The following is a 21,853-nucleotide window of genomic DNA, read 5'->3' as shown; positions in this document are numbered from 1 at the left end:
GAGCGCCACCAAGAGGCCACGCCAATATACAGGGGGTTTTCTTTTTCATTGGTACTCGGAGATCAATGCAGATTACATACTTTACGCGGAAACTAGGGAAACTGCTCTCAGTAGTGGTAACGTGAACGTGTATCTATATCTTCATGCAGCATACCGGCGCAGCAATTGTGTTGCTGTAGAAAAGCCAATAGTTTTTGGTCAAAATGTCGTTCCGACCGTTGCCAATTCTGTTTATTAATTTGGGAGGGGAGATGCTGTACATCCTTGACCAGCGACTGCGAGCGCAAAACATCCCACTCGACAAGTCTAAAAAAGGTAGGACCTACATGTAGGCACCATCACCATGATCACGGATCAGTCTAAGTTCTTCGGCAGTCATGGCAGTTCGGACATCATCATAGACCACGGCCATGGACACAGAAATATGTCCCAACTGTAGTGTATGCTAGTACAGTGTTGCAGTTGGACTGGCCCAACAATTGCCTAGTAGTACTGGTATTATTGGTCATGGTGGTGGCCAGTCTCTATAGACATTTCTCAACCTTCTCCACATTTGTGCAATTTGATTCCTGACATAATTCATCTCAAATATGGCACTTACATGTAATTAATCTGTACCGTCTGACCATACTCACCTGTAGTGTAGGCCTAGGCCCCCTATAAACAGGATAAAATTTTTTTCTAAAAGCACAAGTTGATGATCATGATGATATGCATGTATCGCGGGAGGTCCAAATTTCGAGGGGCCCTGTTTTCTCATCTTTACATGTACCTTCTGCGTTATGCCGTGTGATGTAAACAACTTCAAGTTAAATAAAATACCTTCAGACTTGCTGAAGATCTTCTCTTCCCACTGACCGAAAAATGTGTAAAGTTAAGGCTTTGGCGGTAAGTTGTACTCATAAAAGTCTAAAGTTTATGTATTTAGGCCTAGTTTACAAGATACAAAAACATTCTACATGTACATTGTGGGGATATTTAATATTCATTACAGTGTCTTTTAAAGTTTCAGATTACAATGTTTCAAAGTCGCTATTCGTGTATGACTGCAGTCACCGGACTCCACTGACAAAGTTGCATGCAGGGAAAAGTACAGATGCTTAGAAAAGACATGTTCCTTAGGCTACATGTATATCATTTTCTCACTGCCTGGCAAATCATTTTTCCCTCACGTTTCAATTCGTGCACGAATATAAAACATCTAAATACTTATGTTTCTAAGAACAGTAATTCGTTTTGGGTTTTTCTTTCATTTCTTTCAACAAATGTTAAAGTAAAGTGACTGTGTGGAGTTTTTACAATGAAGGCCCACAAAATAAAAAATGGATTGATATTTTGACAAAACAGAGATTTTAATAAATACTCATTAGGCCCTAGATACCGGTATTACAACCAACACTTGACATCCTAGAGCAAAATACGTACATGTTACTTTCTCATCTTGCAGAACATGTGTACAAGCCAAGTGCTGCAGTCTGGGCAAGTGTCCACAGGAACTACATTGTATTCACCATCAATGCTTACCAAAGCATTTTGGTGTGTTGTTGATGTGAATGAGCCAAAGAAGCCTCGTGTGATTTCTCCACCTCAACCTGATCCAAGTCATGCACCTGCACCAAGTAATGCACCTGCACCAGAACACAACATCGCTTCAGAGCACCACCAATGGAGATGACAGCGACTCAGAGATTGATGACAAGTGCCATGTTTTCCACTGATTTTGACCCACTGAACTTGCAAACTCCATCAATTTAACATCATGGAGCCAGTGTATGTTCAAAAACTGCTTGCACTGGACACACATCAAGTACACTGTACTGTTGCAGTGTCATCCTCTCTTGGCAAGGGATACATTTCAGTGTCACACCTTGTCACAGTCTCCCATGTTTCCAACCCACAGAGGAGTACATGTAAATTTTATCAATGCAGTTTCCTTTTTTTATCAGGAGACTTCCCGTGGAAAAATATAAGCCATTTTTTTAGTTCTAGCATGTTTGTTATTGTGCCAAGTAAATTATGGTTAACCACTTCCTGCCAGGCGACCCGTTTTCGAGTACATAGGCTTTACATGTATATGCAGAGCCGGGGATCCCGGAACTGGGACAAAAGAGTTGGGCCTTATAACAAAAGACTGTGCTCAGCACAAAAGACTGAGCTGCTGGGCATCCCCAACATTTTTTCGCTCTCAATAGTGGGGATAATCCAGCCTTGTTTTAAAACAGTATACCACAGTTTGAGACATGTAGAGTGACCGGATTACCACCGGGGACTAAAGCTCTCCACCACCTGCAGTGATGAGCAGCAGTGCACTGTGCTGGTTTCGGGAACAAAAGAATCTTACGTAACACCGCACAATCTGGGCTCTTTTTCCAAGGCTGCAGGCCTGGCTGAAATATTCAGGAGTCTGTGAATTACCTGTTAGCTATAGAGAAGTGCCCAAAGAGTCTTTCATGTGGGTATAAACAGCCATTAAATGCAATGATGAATTTTGAAGAATTTTGAAAATGGAAAATCTTGAAAAGGACCCGGCATCTTGTCTTGCTGAAGAAAAATGTGTGTGATTTGAACAATGGAAGAAAGGCATTGTGGGAAGAAAAAAGTGCCGTTTTCCCCCTTTTTTCTCACGATGCCTTTCTACCATTGTTCAAAACCACCCATGCGGTATACTATTAGCAATACGTAAGGCTTATTATCGTGGTATCAGAACTACTGAATTTTGCATTGGCAGTGAGATCCTAGTCGGCAATAGTCGCCCAGGTAATCAATAAATTATGGCCTGAGGATTAGGTTTATTAAAACAGAGTGAAAAATTCAGCATGTTTCCGTAAGTTTTTTTATTTTTTAATAAAAGATGTAATTTTTCTGAAATGTAGATATTTTCCTTCACTGTGTCTGTCATTACCTACTGTACATGTGCCATGTATCTCTTTAATTACTGTATATTGACCGCTACCCTGCCCCTGGATATCTGTTGCTGGGTTCCTATATGTCAATTCTGAAATGGCCTAAGGTGTCTGAAGGCACATTTTAACTGTAAAAGTGCCCATTTTGGGGAGTCAAAATACGGGCTCCTGTGCTGAAAAATTGTGTGTGTCTGTAAAGTGCCCCCTCCCTTCTCCATTACAGTTACTTGTTTCAATGGTATTTACCCTCTGGGGCAAATGATACTGAATAATTACATTGGCATTATTGTCTCAATTTTTGCTCTTCTTACACAACTTACGTCAGTGGACGTTTAGAATTTCTAATGTTATTTTGAATTAAACAGTCCAATGATATGGTTATAACTCTGGGGGAATTAGAACTCAGAAAGCAGACTTTTTTACGATTGTTTCAGACATCAATAAGAATTAGTCCACAAAGAAAATGAAATTGGTGATAGCCACATATTTATTATTCCTTTGGCAAACACCAATATTAGTAATAAAATAAAAGTCAAAGTTGTTGCTGCAATTAAGATTGAGGTATAATCTTCTGGTGAAAAAACTGAAGTTATTCCATGCCATATACATGAACCGGTACATTGTAAATTGGTAAGTGTAAGGTAACACACTGGCTGCAGTTATTCTGATCTCTGTCTTTCGGTAAAAGGCACCTTTAAGGAGAAGACTGGAAAAATACAGTAAATTACTGTTACCGGTAAAATGGAACTTTATCCCAAAATAAGGTTATTTTGTTTCCTCTGAAAACTAAATCATTCTGTTTATCCTTATTTATTCATAAACAAAGTGCTTTAAAGGCCATCATACAGCACGTTCCCACTTGAATTGGGAAAAGGTGGATCTTGATCCAGCATTTTGGTGTGATCGTTATCTTACCGCAACAAAACCGCAAGTCGCTTGATCCACCTTTTCAGATGGAAATGTTGAGCCCGAAAGGTCACTGAGTTCGGTATTGCACATGTGCTAGCTTGCTGAGCGCGCACTCAATGGCAGTGTTGCATGCTAGGGTGGCATGCATGTGACCCTGTGGTGTTTTGGGCGCGGAGTTCTACTGACAGAACGACCTTGAATCAGACCAAATGTTCAGCCTAGTACATTGTCTCTTCAAACTTTGCTTCCGTTTTGATACTCTGTCGCACACTGAGGGCTATACGGTAACACAGAATTAGTTTTTGACGGAAAGCAAGTGAAATTACACAAATGAAAAAGGTTAAGAAATGGACGAATGCGCAACGAAAATTGTGAAAGGGCAAGGTACATGTACATATTGCAGCACATGCATTGCACATGTGTGGTGACACATTTCGCTAGCCCGTAGTTCAGCAGTTGTGGATGCTGTGCTCGTTAAAAATTTCACATGAGCTACATGCCAAAAAACGTATTTCTTTGTTCATCAGACCGCAAAAGTTTTGGGCCACTCGTGCACGGACGGATGTTGACAGGTCAAATTGCCAGATCAGATCCTCCTTTTGCGTTCCCAGGTGATCGTGATCCGCCAATCTCAAAATCTGATCCACCAATTGGGGGATCTGTATCTTGCTCCAGAGGAGGATCAAGAAAGGTGGATCTGATCCTGATCCACCTTATAACGGTTAGCGTTCCCTCTACACACAATTGCCAGGTCTGATCCACCAATTGGGGGATCTAATCCGGCAATTGGGCAAAAGGTGGATCAGATCCCCCAATTGGTGGATCAAGTGAGAACGGGCTGATAGAAACCATTGAACCGCAATAATACAGACTCCACCTCCGCTTACATACAATGCATGATACACAGATTTTTGGAGCTACCGGTACATGTATCATAGAGGAAAATAAATTGAGCCACAAGCAAAATCTTATGAATCAAGTTAAAGAGTAAGAGTTCAATAACAACGAGGATAAGATAATTCAGGAAGGTGAGCGAGTAATCTGTATTTCGATTGGGAAATGTGATAACTGCCATGAGAATAGAGTAATCCATCCCACCCAATTTACATACATTATACATGTATGTGCCATTTCATAATGGACCCCACAGTTCTAGGGGTAGACATGTACATGTAGGCCTGTCCCATCTTGGGCCTGTCCCAACTGAAGTCCATGACTGTCAGGTCGTAAATATTCTCCACCTACACTATATTGTCATACCCGTTATACATGTAGTGTAGATGGGACAGTCCCAACTTTGTACATGTACGTAGTTAGGACTGATGCTGTAGGTGAGGTGTTAAACAAACATTCTGACTAGGCAAGATCTACAGGCATAACCTGATGACAGGTTGACAGGGGCTGAAGGGGGACGCCATGGCCTACTATGCCTTGATCATGTCGATCCTCCTAAATCTGTACACCTGGGACTTTGAAACAAGATTTCCAGAAAACTACTGTGAAGTTTGAATTTTTGGAGGTAACTTTATGTTTACAACTCTCAATCTTTCATCACAGCAATTCACATTGCAAAATCACTTCTTTTTGTGCCCAGGAGTGAGTCAAGTTTTAGTGGGTTCAACCCAGGTGTGTATAAAAATTCCTATATACATCTGTGGAGGTGATACTCCACGGTGGCCAAGACTCAGGATTCACAAGTTTATTGAAAGGGCGAGTCATGGTGTTTTTCACTGAAACGATAGATATTTAAAGCAATTTAAACAACTTCAAACTTAATTTTCCATTAAGCATTTCCAAATCATTTGAATATATTTTAAAATCAGAAATTGAGATATATATGAATTAAAAAAACTGTTTTTGTTTTTTAACGTAAAGTTCCTTGGTCTGTCAACATTAATTTTAGCATTTTTGAATTATAATTGACACTTAAAGTCTGTTAGTGTTATTGCTTCCTTTGCTTGTTTACTTGTCTGTCTTGACAATCTTCACTACAGTAGCCTCATGCGTACTGCCCCACACTAAAAACAACATTCCACATCTTGTACATGAACCTGTACATGTAGGTCCCCCTTTCCCATACACCTCATGACTCTCCATTAACCACCCAAATCCCCTTCCAAAAAATAAACAAAGAATTTTTAAAACAGAAAAATAGGCCTAATGTCCCTCAAACACCTTCCTGGGAAGTGTCAGGCCTCATTCAGTTTCAGCATTTACTCCCATATTCCTTGTTATTTGCACGCCTTTGAACCAATAGTCAAAACCCCTGTCCCCATACACACCCCCTCCCACACCCTTTCTGCAGTGACGGGAACACTGGTGCATATCCATCCTGCCATTACATTTATTGATGAAAGTATGGAAAATGGGCAACCCATTGTCAACCCAATTAATCCAGCCCTCTTCTGAGAGTAAAAATGAGACTCCAAAACTTTAAGTGAATCGACCGCTACTTTGAATGTTCACTGAACTGACAAAATAAACAAATTAACACTTTGCACCTTCAAAAATAAGAAAAGGGCCCTGAGCCAATGACATTACCTGTATGTTAAATTAAAAGTATGGCAAACTGCAAGATGATATGAAAACTTACTGAATTTTGGGGACTTACGATACAAATTCTACTGGTACAATAGATAGTACCGGTACCATACTTGTGTACGTGTGCCACATAAATTCGCCTTTAAAATGACTGTTTGTTAGGATAACATTACACATACACATACATAACCTATCGGTACATAACAGTGCGGGATTAATTTCCAACATTTTGGGATCACGTTGCACATTGTTGAATAAGGAACTATGTCTAAGGCATTTATGAGTATTGCTTCAATTTCTGTGATGTGTAAAAGGCATGTACAAGTATATTTTAAAGCTTGTTTCTTTCTCCACAGTCATGAATGACATCATTAGTACCATGTTCAATCAACGTTTCATGGAAAATCTCTTCAGACCACAAGAGATTTACTCCAGGAAGGCAATGCGTACAGTGTTTGATCGACTGGCTCATGCATCAATCATGCGCCTCAACACAGCCAGCATGGATAAGGTACCGTAGGCGAGAGAGTTGTTAAGCTTCTTCCATAGAAGCGCCGTCTGGATATTGTCATGTGCATGCGTACATGTACTCTATACCTGTAGATTATCAGGTTTAGGTGGCTATAATAGTCTTCTGTATATGCCATTTGTACAACTTTTGGTTGGTACAAAATTAAAAAACTTCGTACAGATTATATATATTTAAATATACTGTAAGTTATGGATGTGTACACATTTATTTGAGAATTTTATTTTCTCCCCTCTGTGTACATGTAAGTGAACCATTTCATCTGATTGGTTGCCTGAGACAACATCCCATACATCTTGTATACACTGTACCATGTGTACCGGTATATCAAGGAACAAAGTTCAAACAACTGCACTGAGTTCCCATCTTAGAATTTAAATGTGCCTGGATGATCAGAGGGTATTGGGTATATGTACACATGTACTGGTACACATGTACCAGTACGTCAGCCACAACAGTGACATGTACACATGTACTTGTCACTGTTGTGGCTGACGTACTGGTACAGTACCGGTACATGTACAATGTACATGTACATTTAGACGGTGTACGCACATGTGCATGTATGTATCTGTGCATGAACTGAACCGAAAAGACAGGACCAAGTAAAAAAGTATGCAGATACAGTACAGGAATACACAATGTATAAATGTACGCTTCTGTGGTACTGGTACCAGTGTTGTTGACTTGAGTTGCTGACTTGGACTTGAGACGGACTCGAGTTGCAATTTTTTGACTTGACCCTTGACCTTACTGGGAAAAAAATGACTGACTAGCATGACTTGACTTCAAAGAATAAGACTTGCAACCTGACTCGACTTGACTACATTTGACTTTGTGACAAAAATATGACACTGAAGTTCACATACTGTACATGCACTGTACGAACCAGAATTGTGCATGTACAGTACATGTATAATTTGTACCCCATGTACAAAAATGGCCAATAGTAATAAATTCGTGTCTACAATATGTTTCTCAGTTTCTACTTAGCGTTTACAGTGTAGTTCACTTAAAGAACTAATTAACAGCATTTATTGGTTGCTGAAATCCAGACATCCCTGCATGTACATGTACATGTACCGGTACATGTATGCATCCTGCTACATGTATGTATCTAAAGTTTCACCTGTTTGATTCCAGTTTTATCGGTACATGTATGTGCACATGTACCAGCACGCCTTCAGACAGTGGTAAGATCATGTACATGTACAAAGCGGTATTCATGTGCACTGTACATGCACATGTGCAGGTGAATATGTACCGGTACATGTACATGTACCAGTACCCGGTATGTACATTGTATATATTTCTAGTTGCCTGGTTGTCATAGCAACCTGTCAACCACACAGGGCTGTAGTTCAAATAAAAGTTTGAAGCAAAAGACCCTTCCACTAATAAATTTGAATGTACATGTAGTGTACATGTACATTTGCGCATGCACATAATAATAAATGGCATGTGTAGGCAAAAAGCCATTGAAAATGTTCAGGGGCACAAATTTCGACGTCATTTTCTCTCAGCCTACTGCACTCTTTTTTCACTTTCGTCTCTGGAAAATCAACCGAGAATGGTGGATTTTAGCCCAACATACTGATATCACACAATTTCTTTTACAGCTCTCATAGAATGGAACCCTATCAACTTCTTTTGCCCTCATGTACTTTGTAAAGTTTTTATTTTGCTCTCCAAAAGTTCCTTTTACACCAGAAAGTAATACATCTACATGTACATGTAGCTACATGTGTAATGATTTCAGAGGGTTTTTTGAAGACAAAAGTGAAAAAGAGTACAGAAGCTGGGAGAAAATGACGTTGAAATTTGTGCCCCTGTATCGGTACATTTTCAATGGACCTCTCAAGCTTTTGCCTAAAGGAGGTTTTGCGTACTTTGGATCAATTATGAAATGCCATGTAGAATAATTTTGCAGGTATGGGTACCTTAATTAACATTGTAAGACTGTGTGCTTTGATTTCAGCTCTATGATTTGATGACAATGGCTTTGAAGTACCAAATCTCCCTTTGTCTTCGTCCTTCGGATATTTTGTTGGTAACCTTCAATCATCTGGATGCCATCAGAAATTTCGTTGAGGATTCTGTCCCAATATGTAACCAGGTAGAGACAGTCATCAAGATGGTGATAAAGGTAAGGCTTCCAGGGTCCCCTTTGTAGCACACAGATGTTTACAGTGTATGATTGGTAAAAGAACCCAAGCTGAAAGATGTCAAAAAGGATGAGAAAAATGTTATTTTGTAAAAACAGGACGCTGAGCGACTTTCGTACATTGTCATATACATGTATGTCGCCGTCTAAAAATTGGTCTTTGAGCACAAACAGTGTAGTTTGTCAAATAAACAGAACAGAATGGTACTATGGTGTCTGTATGTTCTTATACTGGGCTTCTAATGAAGAAATATCGTGCGATGGCAGTGGATTGACTCCTTTGATTGCAAACCGTAAATTCGACAGTCACGCTCGTAACAGCTGTACATGTACCAACGTGAAGACTCGACAAAGGTCCAAACCCCATCCTTGTTCCCGGTTGTAGGAAACATTTCATGTGCATGTTGCCCATACATGTCATACCGGTACAAACTGGGTACGAGGCTGCGCTTATACATGTACATGTACGTGGTTTTACTGGAACGTACACCATCAAGTGGAGGCTTGACACGGTACACAACGCACACTTACATGTATAACGTGTTACGAACAGGATGCGATTGCAATCACGGTGAGAAAAGTCAGCATATTTAATTTGTGGCAACAGTTGCTGATTCCTTGGGCATTCTAAATTTACCGATGAGTTTTTTGTAGAAGTACCTTCCGAAAACCCGCGAAAATTTAACATATTAATGATTAGTCCCCCAAAACTGACCAGTAATAACCCAATAAATCTTTGTGTATTAGCTTACTGTTCAAGGGCTTCCTAAAGTTTCTGTTCCGCGGGAAATTCGACGGCAATTTGTGCACTGAGTATCCCGCAACGTATGCTCTACTTGCAAATTCAAGGTGGTTTTGGAGTGTGATTTTTCAACTTACGTGTAAGGAAGTTTCTGTAAATTCAACATCACATAGTTATCAAATGAGAGTTTTTCTACTCTCTTGTGAGTTTCCCACAGAGCAAACCCTCTAGAAATTAAGAAAACCGAGGAATTCCCTCGCGCATTTTAGCATGCTAACCTTTGCTTTCATGGTGTTTATTGTGCATAGGCCTATGGGGCAAATGAGCTATGCACATGCGACACACACATACATGTACATGTAGGCCACCTACACACACTTGGTGCATAGTGCTGGTACGAAAAAATTCAGTCAGTGTAGTTTTCATGGCTTTCTTGTCATTCACATTTCATCCCAAAGTAAAGGTTAAAATCTCTTTAAATGACACAGGAAGGATGTCAATAAAATATTATTTTGTCTTCTTTAAACAATTATGCCTTTTAAAGTTTCATAAATGCATACATGTACATGTACTGGTACAGTACATACACATGTACATGTAGTAGGCACATGCCCTCGTTGCTACTTTCTAGTTTGACTATTTTATTTGATCACAAGTTCCTCAAAATCCAAAATAATCCAAGAAATCTAGAATTATTCATGCACTCCAATTCATGGTGTCATAGTTACATTTTTCATTTTTATTTCCTCATTTATTTCATTTAAAAAACAACATCAACATAGAAAATTCATGAACCTATGTAATGATTGATGAGATGTTCAACAACAGTAACTCAAATTTCCACATACATGTACCAGGGTAAATTCCACATAATGTAACACATTTCAAATTATACAATTATAAGCTACGGTTTCCCAGATCATGCCCACATAGGCAGATAGGCATGTTCTCAATAATTCTAGGGTTTGTGCATGTATTTAGGCCAAACCTGCAAAATGTTTCCCCTGGTCTACCCCTATAGGCTGATAGGGCCAAACAATATCCAATTAGTATTCTGTTTTTATCATACCGGTAGGTGACTCTATCTTGGATATGGAACTCATTATATGAATACGTTATGCAGAGTGTGTGGAGAAAAATCTCAAAAGCACAAAATAAGGCTAAGCCCATAAAGAGATGTGCCGACTACAAAGAAAAAATAAAGGAAAAATATCACATCAACATCTCCACAGATGAAAGGCAACGTCATCCCCAATTCATGTGCTACATGTATCTGTGTTATTCATATTTGTATCTGCCCAAGACCCGCACACTGCCCAGCAACAGGTCTACTCACCCAAAGGAAGGTGCACGTGTTTTACGTCAAAAAAGTAAAAAATAACAAGGGTGGTCGTCTAGCAACTAAACAGAAATACAGCCCTATGATGTTGAAGAACCTTATTCTGCAAGAAACTGAAGAAACCATAAAACAAGAGGTGGAAGAGCAATTCCAGCAGCTGATGGGAACAACCACACAGTTTTTCCACGATGACTTCACCAGTGATGAACCCCATTTCCAGTGCAGTGTCTGCAATCAGATACATGTAACATTGGCTAATGAACAGGCCAGTAGAGACTCCATGCCAGCACAGTTTTTGTTAAAAATTGCCTACACAACATCTTTGTATGAGTCTAATTACTTGTCCTTCCCTTTTATAAGTGAAAAAAAAAAACCCAACCAATGTCATTTTATCCAGATATCATCGTCAAAATGTACATGTACATACATGTACATGTAGGCCTGTGTGATTGCCGTGAAATGTGTACGATAATGTGCTAGATTCCCTCATTAACCTTCTAAGAGATTGAGACAGTACAGGTGCATGTAGTGTTTTTCAAAAAATCATTCTGAATTATCTCAGGGGTTGTTCACTTACTTCTTGTATAAATCCACTCTCCAGAAGCATCTGAGACCGTTAATGGCTCATTTTTTCATGGGAAAATGTACTTATTTGGTCTATAATGCAGCTACATGTAGTGATGTACATGTAACTTCCCCTAAAAATTGACATTTTCTCCATTAGAAATGTTGGAAGTACGCGACAAACAAGGCTCGGTTGGCAAACGATTTTGTAATGTTGGGGCACATGGGACCAAAACTAGTGCTCCATAGCGACCGCACATGACACCTGATACATTCAAATGTATGCAAAATCTATATATAATCATGACAAGTATTTAACAATGTGTTTTTATTGGCCAAATTGACCACAAAAGTGATGTTTATTTATTGTATACCTGACCACGTTTTAGCAACAGAGGGCGGACTCCAACAAATAAGATTGCAGCATGCGCACAACTGTTTGTCGCTTCAGTAACAGCGGTGTTATGTGTATGTTGAAGACCGGCCAAGCACATACATGTATAACTATTCCCATTTTTACACACGTCTGTCTCAAGTTTTGACATCCTTACTGCTGGCATTACAACCTGCTTACATGTAGATACATGTATGTTCACTTTTGTCATAAAAACTCCTGCATGCACCATGTCACAGCAAATAAACATGTGTCAGAATGTCTGAATGCTTGATACTCGTATAACATATGCTTACATGTAAGAATAATAATTCAGATTTATATTGCACACATGTCCACCCTGCTGGGTGCTCAAGGTGCATCATTATCATGATATCTACACATTGGCCTCACAACAACTGAACATTGCTAAAACAGTCTCAGCTCCCTGAAGAGTACACTAGCTGATGTTGCCACATCAAGGGCACACAGCTAAACCAAATCTACCCTCACAGGTACCGGTACCCATTTTACTCCTGAGACTTGCCCAGGATCACAACATGCTGCCACCAGCTGGATTAGAACCCTTGACCCTATGATCAAAAGCTACAACCCTAACCACTTGCCCCCCACAAATGTATCAAATTGTTGATTACAACATGCAAACATACATGTACATGTACATGTACCGGTACAGTGTACGTGTACAGGTGTATGTATGAATGATCTTGGCCTCTGATCAATCCAGGGGAGTCTGTGGCCATAGTGACGGTGTGGGATTTGATGTCTAAGGTTAAGGCACTGCAAGAAGCATCATCTTCAAGTCGAGAATTACGTGTGAATTAAGCATTTTCAAAAAGACTTTCAAATACATATAAATGTATGTTGCCTTTGATTTCAGACCTACAGTTCACTCTCCATGGGAGAATTTCAGCTGATCAGACAGACACTTTTAGAATTCTTTCAAGACATCCATATACGGGTAAGAACACATTTTTTTCATATAGAAGTACATGTACCAATCAAAAATGGAATTTATAGAATGCTTAGCCTCTTGTAGGTTGATTGTGGTAACTCTTAGGCATGTTAGGGTTATGCTTAAATAAGTACATGTAAGTTTTGTCTGCATTTACCTCAAAGTACCAGTATTTGATTGTTGTAAACCCATGTACTGTATCGGTACATGTATATTCAATATTCAAAGCAAAAACACAAATACAGTACATGTACATAACTTTAGAGTTGATATGAGTACATGTACATGTATGTGTATAAAATGATAAATCTTTGTGTGATTGCAATCATCTGTGTGTGTACATGTATGCATGTGGCTGGGTTGTTCAATTATACGGTATTTTACTGCGCCAAGGTGTATTTTGTACAAAATGTCAAGCGTGTCTTTGTTCAGTCATTTAATATTTACCTGACAAACACAGTGCCATCAGTATACATGTGTGTTGCTATGGTAGCAGCCACCTTGGCATAAGAAGTGGATTAATTATTTCTTGCTCCACACGCATGCAGTACATGTAGCTGTTGTCAAGGCTCCAGTACTACATGTACATGTGTACATATGTATGTACATACATGTACATGTAGGATTTTGAATTACTGTACCTACATGTATAGCATATACTGTAGGTTGCTGGACATTTCTGTAATGTGTAACTTATTGAGTTCTGGACGAAATGCAATCAAGAAAGTGAGGCTGTTGAAAAACTTGAAATACATACATGTACATGTATGCGGTACATGTACATACAGCCAGAGTGGGAAGGACATGTACTGGTATGCCCCAAAATGTAGTGTGAGAGTTAAATGTGTCATAGTGGCCCAGTTACGGCAAATTGTACAAAATCAGACCCATGTGTTAAGCATGAATTTGGATTTCTTTTTTCCTGAAGTGAACAGTATTGAATTAATTCACTGTGTTTGATGAAAGGAGGGGAGTCATTACTGATATCTGGAACACCAGTGACCATGCCCATCATTCATATTGATCACAGTGGGATGAATAATCCTAACACTCCTCAATCCTTCTCCTGTTGGAGGATTGAGGAGTGTTATAGGGTTAAAGTCTCAAATGGTCAGCATTTTCAATAAGCATAAAGACCCTATACATGTACCGGTACATTTTACCGTTCAGTTTTTGTTATTTCTGTTTATAATTCTGACCATTCAAATGAAAAGTTAAAGCAGGGCTATCATTTTTACTTGACAACAATTTTGATTTCCCTGTTCATTCATTCACATACATGCATTCTGTATATTCTGTTTTCCTTACTCTACTTTGGAAATCCAATTAAAAGCAAATTGACAAGTCAGGAAGCATGTTATACCCATGAAGTTGATTGGAATGAAAGGATGTATCGACATTGTTTGCTGGTCTTAATCATCCTCATCCCACTGTGTCCAACAATTTAAATGAACAAAATGACTCCTTAAATTTAGCTTACTTAACTACAAACTACATCATTCACTAAACTAAACTAAACAATTTAACTACTGCTGAATTAATATAAGAAATTGAATTATACGCTTCATTATCCAATTGTAAACATGTCGATACATGTACAGTACATGTACATGTGTGCAGTACATACATAAAGGTGCAAGCCAGATGGAGCTGACATTATTGTGGCCTATTCTGCTCTCAGGTTATACTATTTTAATGTATGTTATTTTTAATTTTTAGGTGGATTATCAATGTCACGTGTACCGGTACATGTAAATGTATGTACATCATACATGTAGCTACAAGTGCCGTTGATGATCAAGTTACGTGCATGTACATGTACCGGTATGCACCTGTTGTTTCCTTTATCATGTTTACAAAATTTGTAGAAATATGGTATATCACCAGTGGTTGTCAGATTTAACCTCAAGAAGAAGTAGTAATGTTTAGGCAACTAATGTTTATTACTTCATATTTTGCGTGTACATATACATACATGTACATGTAGCTGCGTGAGATTTTGTACGTGGTAGCCAAAGATGACATTGTACATGTAGCCCCATAAACCTTCATACCCAGTAGTTCATGCTGGACATGCTGGATGAGCCAGTAGGATTCAGCTGCCTTCATCATTTTGATCGTGTGACCCAATCCTGTATGAAAGTGCCGTGAACACAACTGAGCATTGATCAATCTAAAATTTATCAGATTATCCATAGCAACTAGTGAACATATGCACTAATACACAAAGCCAGCACATCAGCTTAAAAGTACAGCTACATGTATCTGGCTATAGTACATGTTATGTGCCTGTAGCCTGTGGGCATGTATACATGTACATGAATATGATAATCACAGTCCTTGACTGTATCTGTGAAATGAAAGGTCACTATCAGCTGATCAGCAACAGAATCTGATGTGTAGACTTATAATGTCCACGATGGCCTGGTCATTATCATTAAGATGAAAATCTATCATGTACATGTACCCACTACACAGGTACACTGTCATTTGTCGAAGAAAGTATAAATTTCACTGCACAAAGACCAGTCTGGAATTTTGTCAGTTAAATCCCAAAGATATTGGTTGTGATGTACATGTAATGTACATGTGTACCCCTTCTACCGGTAGTGCTGTTTTATGTTTGTGTTTTCCAATTTTTCATGTTAAGAGCATGGGGAGTTTTAAAAAATTTCTGTACTACTGGTACATGTAAACTTCTACATGTACATGTACGTGTGTAGAGGGGGAGTAATTTAGCATGGTGCTATTGGTATAGCAACAGCTGCGGAGTAATTTTTTACATGTAGTAACTGATATGTACGGACATACATGTATTTATGTACATGATGTACTGGTACAGTGTACATTGTACATGTACAGCAATAACTTACTATGTGCCACATTTTTCTGGCCGGTACATTGTACATGTACATGTATAATTGCATAGAAAATATAAACTTCAATTGTACATGTTGAGATGTGGATTTATGGCAGTATGACAGTCCATTGTGCATGTTGAGATGTGGATTTATGGCAGTATGACAGTCCATTGTACATGTTGAGATGTGGATTTATGGCAGTATGACAGTCCATTGTACATGTTGAGATGTGGATTTATGGCAGTATGACAGTCTATTGTACATGTTGAGATGTGGATTTATGGCAGTATGACAGTCCATTGTACATGTTGAGATGTGGATTTGTGGCAGTATGACAGTCCATTGTGCATGTTGAGATGTGGATTTATGGCAGTATGACAGTCCATTGTGCATGTTGAGATGTGGATTTATGGCAGTATGACAGTCTATTGTACATGTTGAGATGTGGATTTGTGGCAGTATGACAGTCTATTGTACATGTTGAGATGTGGATTTGTGGCAGTATGACAGTCCATTGTGCATGTTGAGATGTGGATTTGTGGCAGTATGACAGCTAGTGCTTCACACTACATGTACAGTGCATTTACTTACTTGTAAACACTTCGTAGAACTCCAGTCACATGTACTGTACCAGTATGTACTGTATTGATTCTTGGCACAGGGCTGGACAGTGTCAACACATAATGATAATGGCTGTGTACACCCTACAATCTTGTGTCTGTTTGTCCAAGGGACAGCTGGTGCTTGCTTTTTGAAGTCCTTCAACATCTGAGACATGCTAAAGATCAATTTTGACATGGCATTTGCTAGGCTGTTTTCAAAAATACTGTACATTTACATTTGTACATGTACATATATGAAAAACATTACTTTGTACTGTACACTTGTACCATCAGTAAATCATATGTCCTTTTTCTCCCCCAAAAGTACGTACCAATGAACAGTATTTTTTTGTACATGTAGATAAGTTATATACTTCTAAATCCAAATTTATCTCATTTAGTACATATACAAGTACTGGTATATGTACATGTACCTTTGAATTTTTGAAAAAATTATGAACTTGTTTCCAGGTCTCCATTTTCCTCAAGGACAAAGTCCAGAATTCCAATGGCAGGTTCGTCATTCCACTGGCTGGCCCAGTTCCTTATGGAGCAGAAATACCTGGATCAATAAGGTTGGTATAATTACCATTTAACGTTTTATTTTGATAAGCGACCGTAATTATATAATAGTCATTTTCTTTTGTGTGAATAATCAGCATTTTTATATCTTTCAAGCATTACACTAATTGCGTCCACCCCAGTTTTGGCTTCTAATGTTTGAAGTTAAGCCATTACTGGTACATGTGTACTGGTATACAATGGACCAATGTGAGAAGACACCATAGCTTCAGTTCAGCTTCATGATTTGTGTTCAAAAAGCTGTATCCTCTCCGTGGCATTGATAATGTATCAGTATGCACCATTCCATTATCCATTTACTCCAAGGCTAGCACATCTGTGTCTGAATAAGTGATGGTTATTCCTTTTACCCTGCACTTGTCAATGTCAGGTATTATGATGAATCTGGCCTACACATTAAGACAACAGAGTTTCCTTCGGGCAGTAAATATCAAGCATCCTTACTAGAAGGCTCTGTGGATATGAAGGGAGATAGGGTCATCAAGCTGGGTACTAACATGTACAACACAGTCCGACCAACAGATACGACAGTCAGCAGTCCACCACAAAAGACCGTGGTAGTGTCAGCTACAGCAGAAGATGTAAGTATTAATGGGAGGGGATGGGAAGGGTTGGCTTATCTCTGATTTAACACTCAGAAACCTTGTAATTGCTTCTCTCTAATCTGCGGGGGTACAGGTAGTTTTTACCTGTAACTGCAAACCTAAATTATGAGTCTGTGACAAAAGAGCTTTTCCATACTGAATACATGTACATTAATATGTTGATTCTTAGTCAGTTGACTTTGACTGAGAATTGAGTAGGGCTTAAGGCAGTGGCTTTTTTTCCCTTAGACTTGACTCGCAAGAGAATATATTGTGACTTGGTTTGACTTGATTATATTTGACTTAATATTAGCAACGTTTGTCCTGCTTTTCTGTTTGAAATCACAAGTCTGTCAGTTATAGTTGTACTGATATTTGATCATTAGAAGATCTGTTGCGTCAGAACTGTTTTTAAAAAAATCATGGGTCACTTAACTAAAAGGATGTCAGAAAAAAGTACATGTATGCAAGTACTTTGTCAAGTTGCTACCTGTGATGCCATGTGGGGACAAGAAGCGGTCCTTACCCTCCCTTCAAATTCTTCCAAATCCACCTGCTGGCTTGGGTATTCTTCAGGACCTACATGTACGAAGGTACATGTACATGTAGTATGCATGCAATCAATGTTACTTTGCATGGGCATGATTCCCTTGAAAGGCCAAATGCAAATATTAAAAAGTGGCATTGATTTCTTGCACATTGACAAATTTTGGAGGATTTATGAAGGTACTGTGCGAGGATGTAGTGGATGATGTGTTTGACTGTTTGGCATATAGAGTGTAATGTAGATTCTAATGCTTTGAGCAAAATCTTCCCCTCTCCCAAAAAGTTCAGGGTTGTGCTTTTTGATTCATAATGTAATATTCTCATTGGTTTCAGGCCACAGCAAACCCTAATCCAATGGTGAAGGCAGAGCTGAACCTCTTAGCTCATCTCATGGGGGCGGTGGAAACCAAAAGCGACAAGCCTGGTTTCAGGGTCAACATGTTTAACACTGATGAGGAAGAAGAGTAAGTCCTTGCAAGGGTCATGGGTTTAATGAATCAAGCAACAAAATTTGTGTTATTAGTCTTTGAAGGAAGGCAGCAAAAATTTCAACCTTGAACTTAAAATTATGTATTGGCACCCAAACATATCAGAAAAGTGACCATTACTGGCAGTGGTGTTGCACATACATGTACAGTCGAATTTTGTCATTGCAAACTTAGTTATGGTGAAGTTCTGGGTACTACAAGCACATGGCTTTGGTCCTGGCAAAACATGCACGTCCTGTGTGGGGGAATCTGTATAAACAAAATCACATCTCACAAAATTGCTTTTACTGGTACAATTAAACTCTGTTGCGTATAAAACATTGTTGGCAAACCAATTTGTAATAAGTGTTTACAAATCCTGGACCACGCAATGTCAAGTTAGTCATCAATAGGTGTCTCTTATTGTCTGATCTTGGCCTGATGTAGAATCTTTCATGTGAAGGTACATGTACTTAGTGATGGACTGTGCACAGTCTTACCCAGATGATGCATTCCAGTCATCTGCACCTGGTTTGCATCACCAAATGGACATTATGTAAAAGAAACAATAGACTATTTTTCAAAGGGCTTTTGCCAGTTTAACCACTACCAGCCGGGGACTCCGAAATCGGAGCCGTATGGTTTATATGTGTGGCCGGGGTCTCCGAACTCGGACAAAGGAAACATGGCCCTGTAACAAAAGACCTTACTCCGAACAAAAGACCAGGCTGCTGGGCATTACCGGCATTTTTCACTCTCAGAAGTGGTGATAATCCAGCGTTGTTTTGAAACCATATACCAGGGTTTGGGGCATTGAGAGCAAGCGGATTACCACCGGGGACAAAAGCTCTCCATCACCGCACACACACAGCACCGCTGCACGCTAATCTGGCCCCTATTGAAAAGAGGTCAGCAGTGCACTGAGCCAGGTTCGTGAACAAAAGACAGTTGTATAACACCGCACAATCTGGGCTCTGTTTACAAGGCTGCAGGCATGGCTGAAATATTCAGACGTCAATGAAGGTCACCTGTCAACTTAGAGTAGTGCCTAAAGATTACTCCGAGCGGTTATAAATGACTGTTAAATGGAAAGATGAATTGTTGAAGGATTTTGAAAATGGAAAAAATGATAGTCATGCCGGCCCAGCATCATCAACATTGAAAAATGCCCGGCACGAAGTGGTTAAACTTAAACTTATGAAAAAATGAGGCCATTAAATCCCATACCCCCTGTAAATTACTAAATCCCCTCTCCCTTCATCCATTCCGATAAAGAAAGATTAAAATTACAAAACAATTCCCAAAACTGTAACCCTGCTCTGTAAAACTAAATATGCATGTACATATAAATAAATAAAATGAATTAAAAGGTGCTAAATTAAGCCTCAAGTCTCTTCTGTAGACCCCTGGACAGAAAAATAAATTCACCCTGGCCCTCACCATAATTAATCCAAAGGTTAGGAATCTGCAAAGATCTGATCACCCAAACACTGAATTATTCATTGCAAACGATTTTGGGTAAGAGAACTGGATGCGCCCGCAAATGAACTTATAAATATGTATGCGCTGCTAGATGTACATGTACGTGTAACTGTCCAGTCACAGAGTATAGACATCAGTGCATCACATTCAGACAAATTTCTCATGGGGCTCTTGATGTAAGATCGGATGCGTTGACGATTGTGCACTCATGGTTGTCCATAATTATTTGAAATTTCCAACACTGGCATGTGCCAAAAATAAAACAGGGGTCATGCATTGAACACCACAAAACGAACGGACAATAAAAAATCTCTTCTTGCTACAATTTGTGCAGGAAAGATTACTTACCAGTCAATCATCAGGCTTGGCATTCTCACCATTGTTACATTGATTTTGTCCTCGGTCACAAATTACAATTGACCATCGTTGTGTTTTTATTTCAGTTGTCTTACATGCACACTTAATTTTAAAAAGGCATCTATTATGGTTTATTATTAAACTTCACACTATGTTTGATGAATCATACCGGTACTGTAGAGTAGTCTTGACATTTTCTGAACTTCATGCATGTTCCCGTACCTGTACCTGTACGTGTATATGCATACACAGTTGGACCTGTACCTGTACATGTATATGCATACACAGTTGGACCTGTACCTGTACGTGTATATGCATACACAGTTGGACCTGTACCTGTATGTGTATATGCATACACAGTTGGACCTGTACCTGTACGTGTATATGCATACACAGTTGGACCTGTACCTGTACGTGTATATGCATACACAGTTGGACCTGTACCTGTACGTGTATATGCATACACAGTTGGACCTGTACCTGTACGTGTATATGCATACACAGTTGGACCTGTACCTGTACATGTATATGCATACACAGTTGGACCTGTACCTGTACGTGTATATGCATACACAGTTGGACCTGTACCTGTACATGTATATGCATACACAGTTGGACCTGTACCTGTACATGTATATGCATACACAGTTGGACCTGTACCTGTACGTGTATATGCATACACAGTTGGACCTGTACCTGTATGTGTATATGCATACACAGTTGGACCTGTACCTGTACATGTATATGCATACACAGTTGGACCTGTACCTGTACGTGTATATGCATACACAGTTGGACCTGTACCTGTACGTGTATATGCATACGCAGTTGGACCTGTACCTGTACGTGTATATGCATACACAGTTGGACCTGTACCTGTACATGTATATGCATACACAGTTGGACCTGTACCTGTACATGTATATGCATACACAGTTGGACCTGTACCTGTATGTGTATATGCATACACAGTTGGACCTGTACCTGTACATGTATATGCATACACAGTTGGACCTGTACATGTATATGCATACACAGTTGGACCTGTACCTGTATGTGTATATGCATACATAATGAGAGTCTGCTGTAATTCCAGTCATCAGTTGGTGGATAGTCTTTAGCAAAGCAGCTGTGATTCATGATAACCCCTTCCTTTCTCTGTGCCCATCAGGCAGTTTGCTGCATCAAGACCACCACCTGATATGTATGACTTCAAAGTCATCAACATAGATGCATCCAAGGTAAATTCAGTCCTCATTAAAATCTGTTTTTAAAATAAGATGGACGAACAGTGATTCATAATTTTTATCTTAATTTTCATTCTACATTGTC

General features: G+C 39.2%; 1 protein-coding gene across 1 annotated transcript in view; it reads left to right on the top strand.

Annotated features, from left to right (window-relative positions):
- Window positions 1–73: 73 nt before the first annotated feature.
- Window positions 74–21,853, top strand: part of LOC110986670 (protein OSCP1-like) — a 23,929-nt gene continuing 2,149 nt past the window's right edge. Inside the window, exons 1-8 of the mRNA XM_022248735.2 lie at window positions 74–315; window positions 6,710–6,864; window positions 8,861–9,028; window positions 12,966–13,046; window positions 16,975–17,078; window positions 17,456–17,666; window positions 18,549–18,679; window positions 21,693–21,762. Coding sequence (XP_022104427.1) covers window positions 204–315; window positions 6,710–6,864; window positions 8,861–9,028; window positions 12,966–13,046; window positions 16,975–17,078; window positions 17,456–17,666; window positions 18,549–18,679; window positions 21,693–21,762 — 1,032 coding nt within the window. The 5' untranslated portion in view covers window positions 74–203. The remainder of the gene's footprint in view (window positions 316–6,709; window positions 6,865–8,860; window positions 9,029–12,965; window positions 13,047–16,974; window positions 17,079–17,455; window positions 17,667–18,548; window positions 18,680–21,692; window positions 21,763–21,853) is intronic.

This window comes from Acanthaster planci, linkage group LG15 (assembly GCF_054643075.1).
Source record: "Acanthaster planci isolate LZ-2023a linkage group LG15, COTS_SCS, whole genome shotgun sequence".
In the NCBI taxonomy this organism is placed as follows: domain Eukaryota; kingdom Metazoa; phylum Echinodermata; class Asteroidea; order Valvatida; family Acanthasteridae; genus Acanthaster; species Acanthaster planci.
This window is presented reverse-complemented; position numbering and strand designations above follow the sequence as displayed.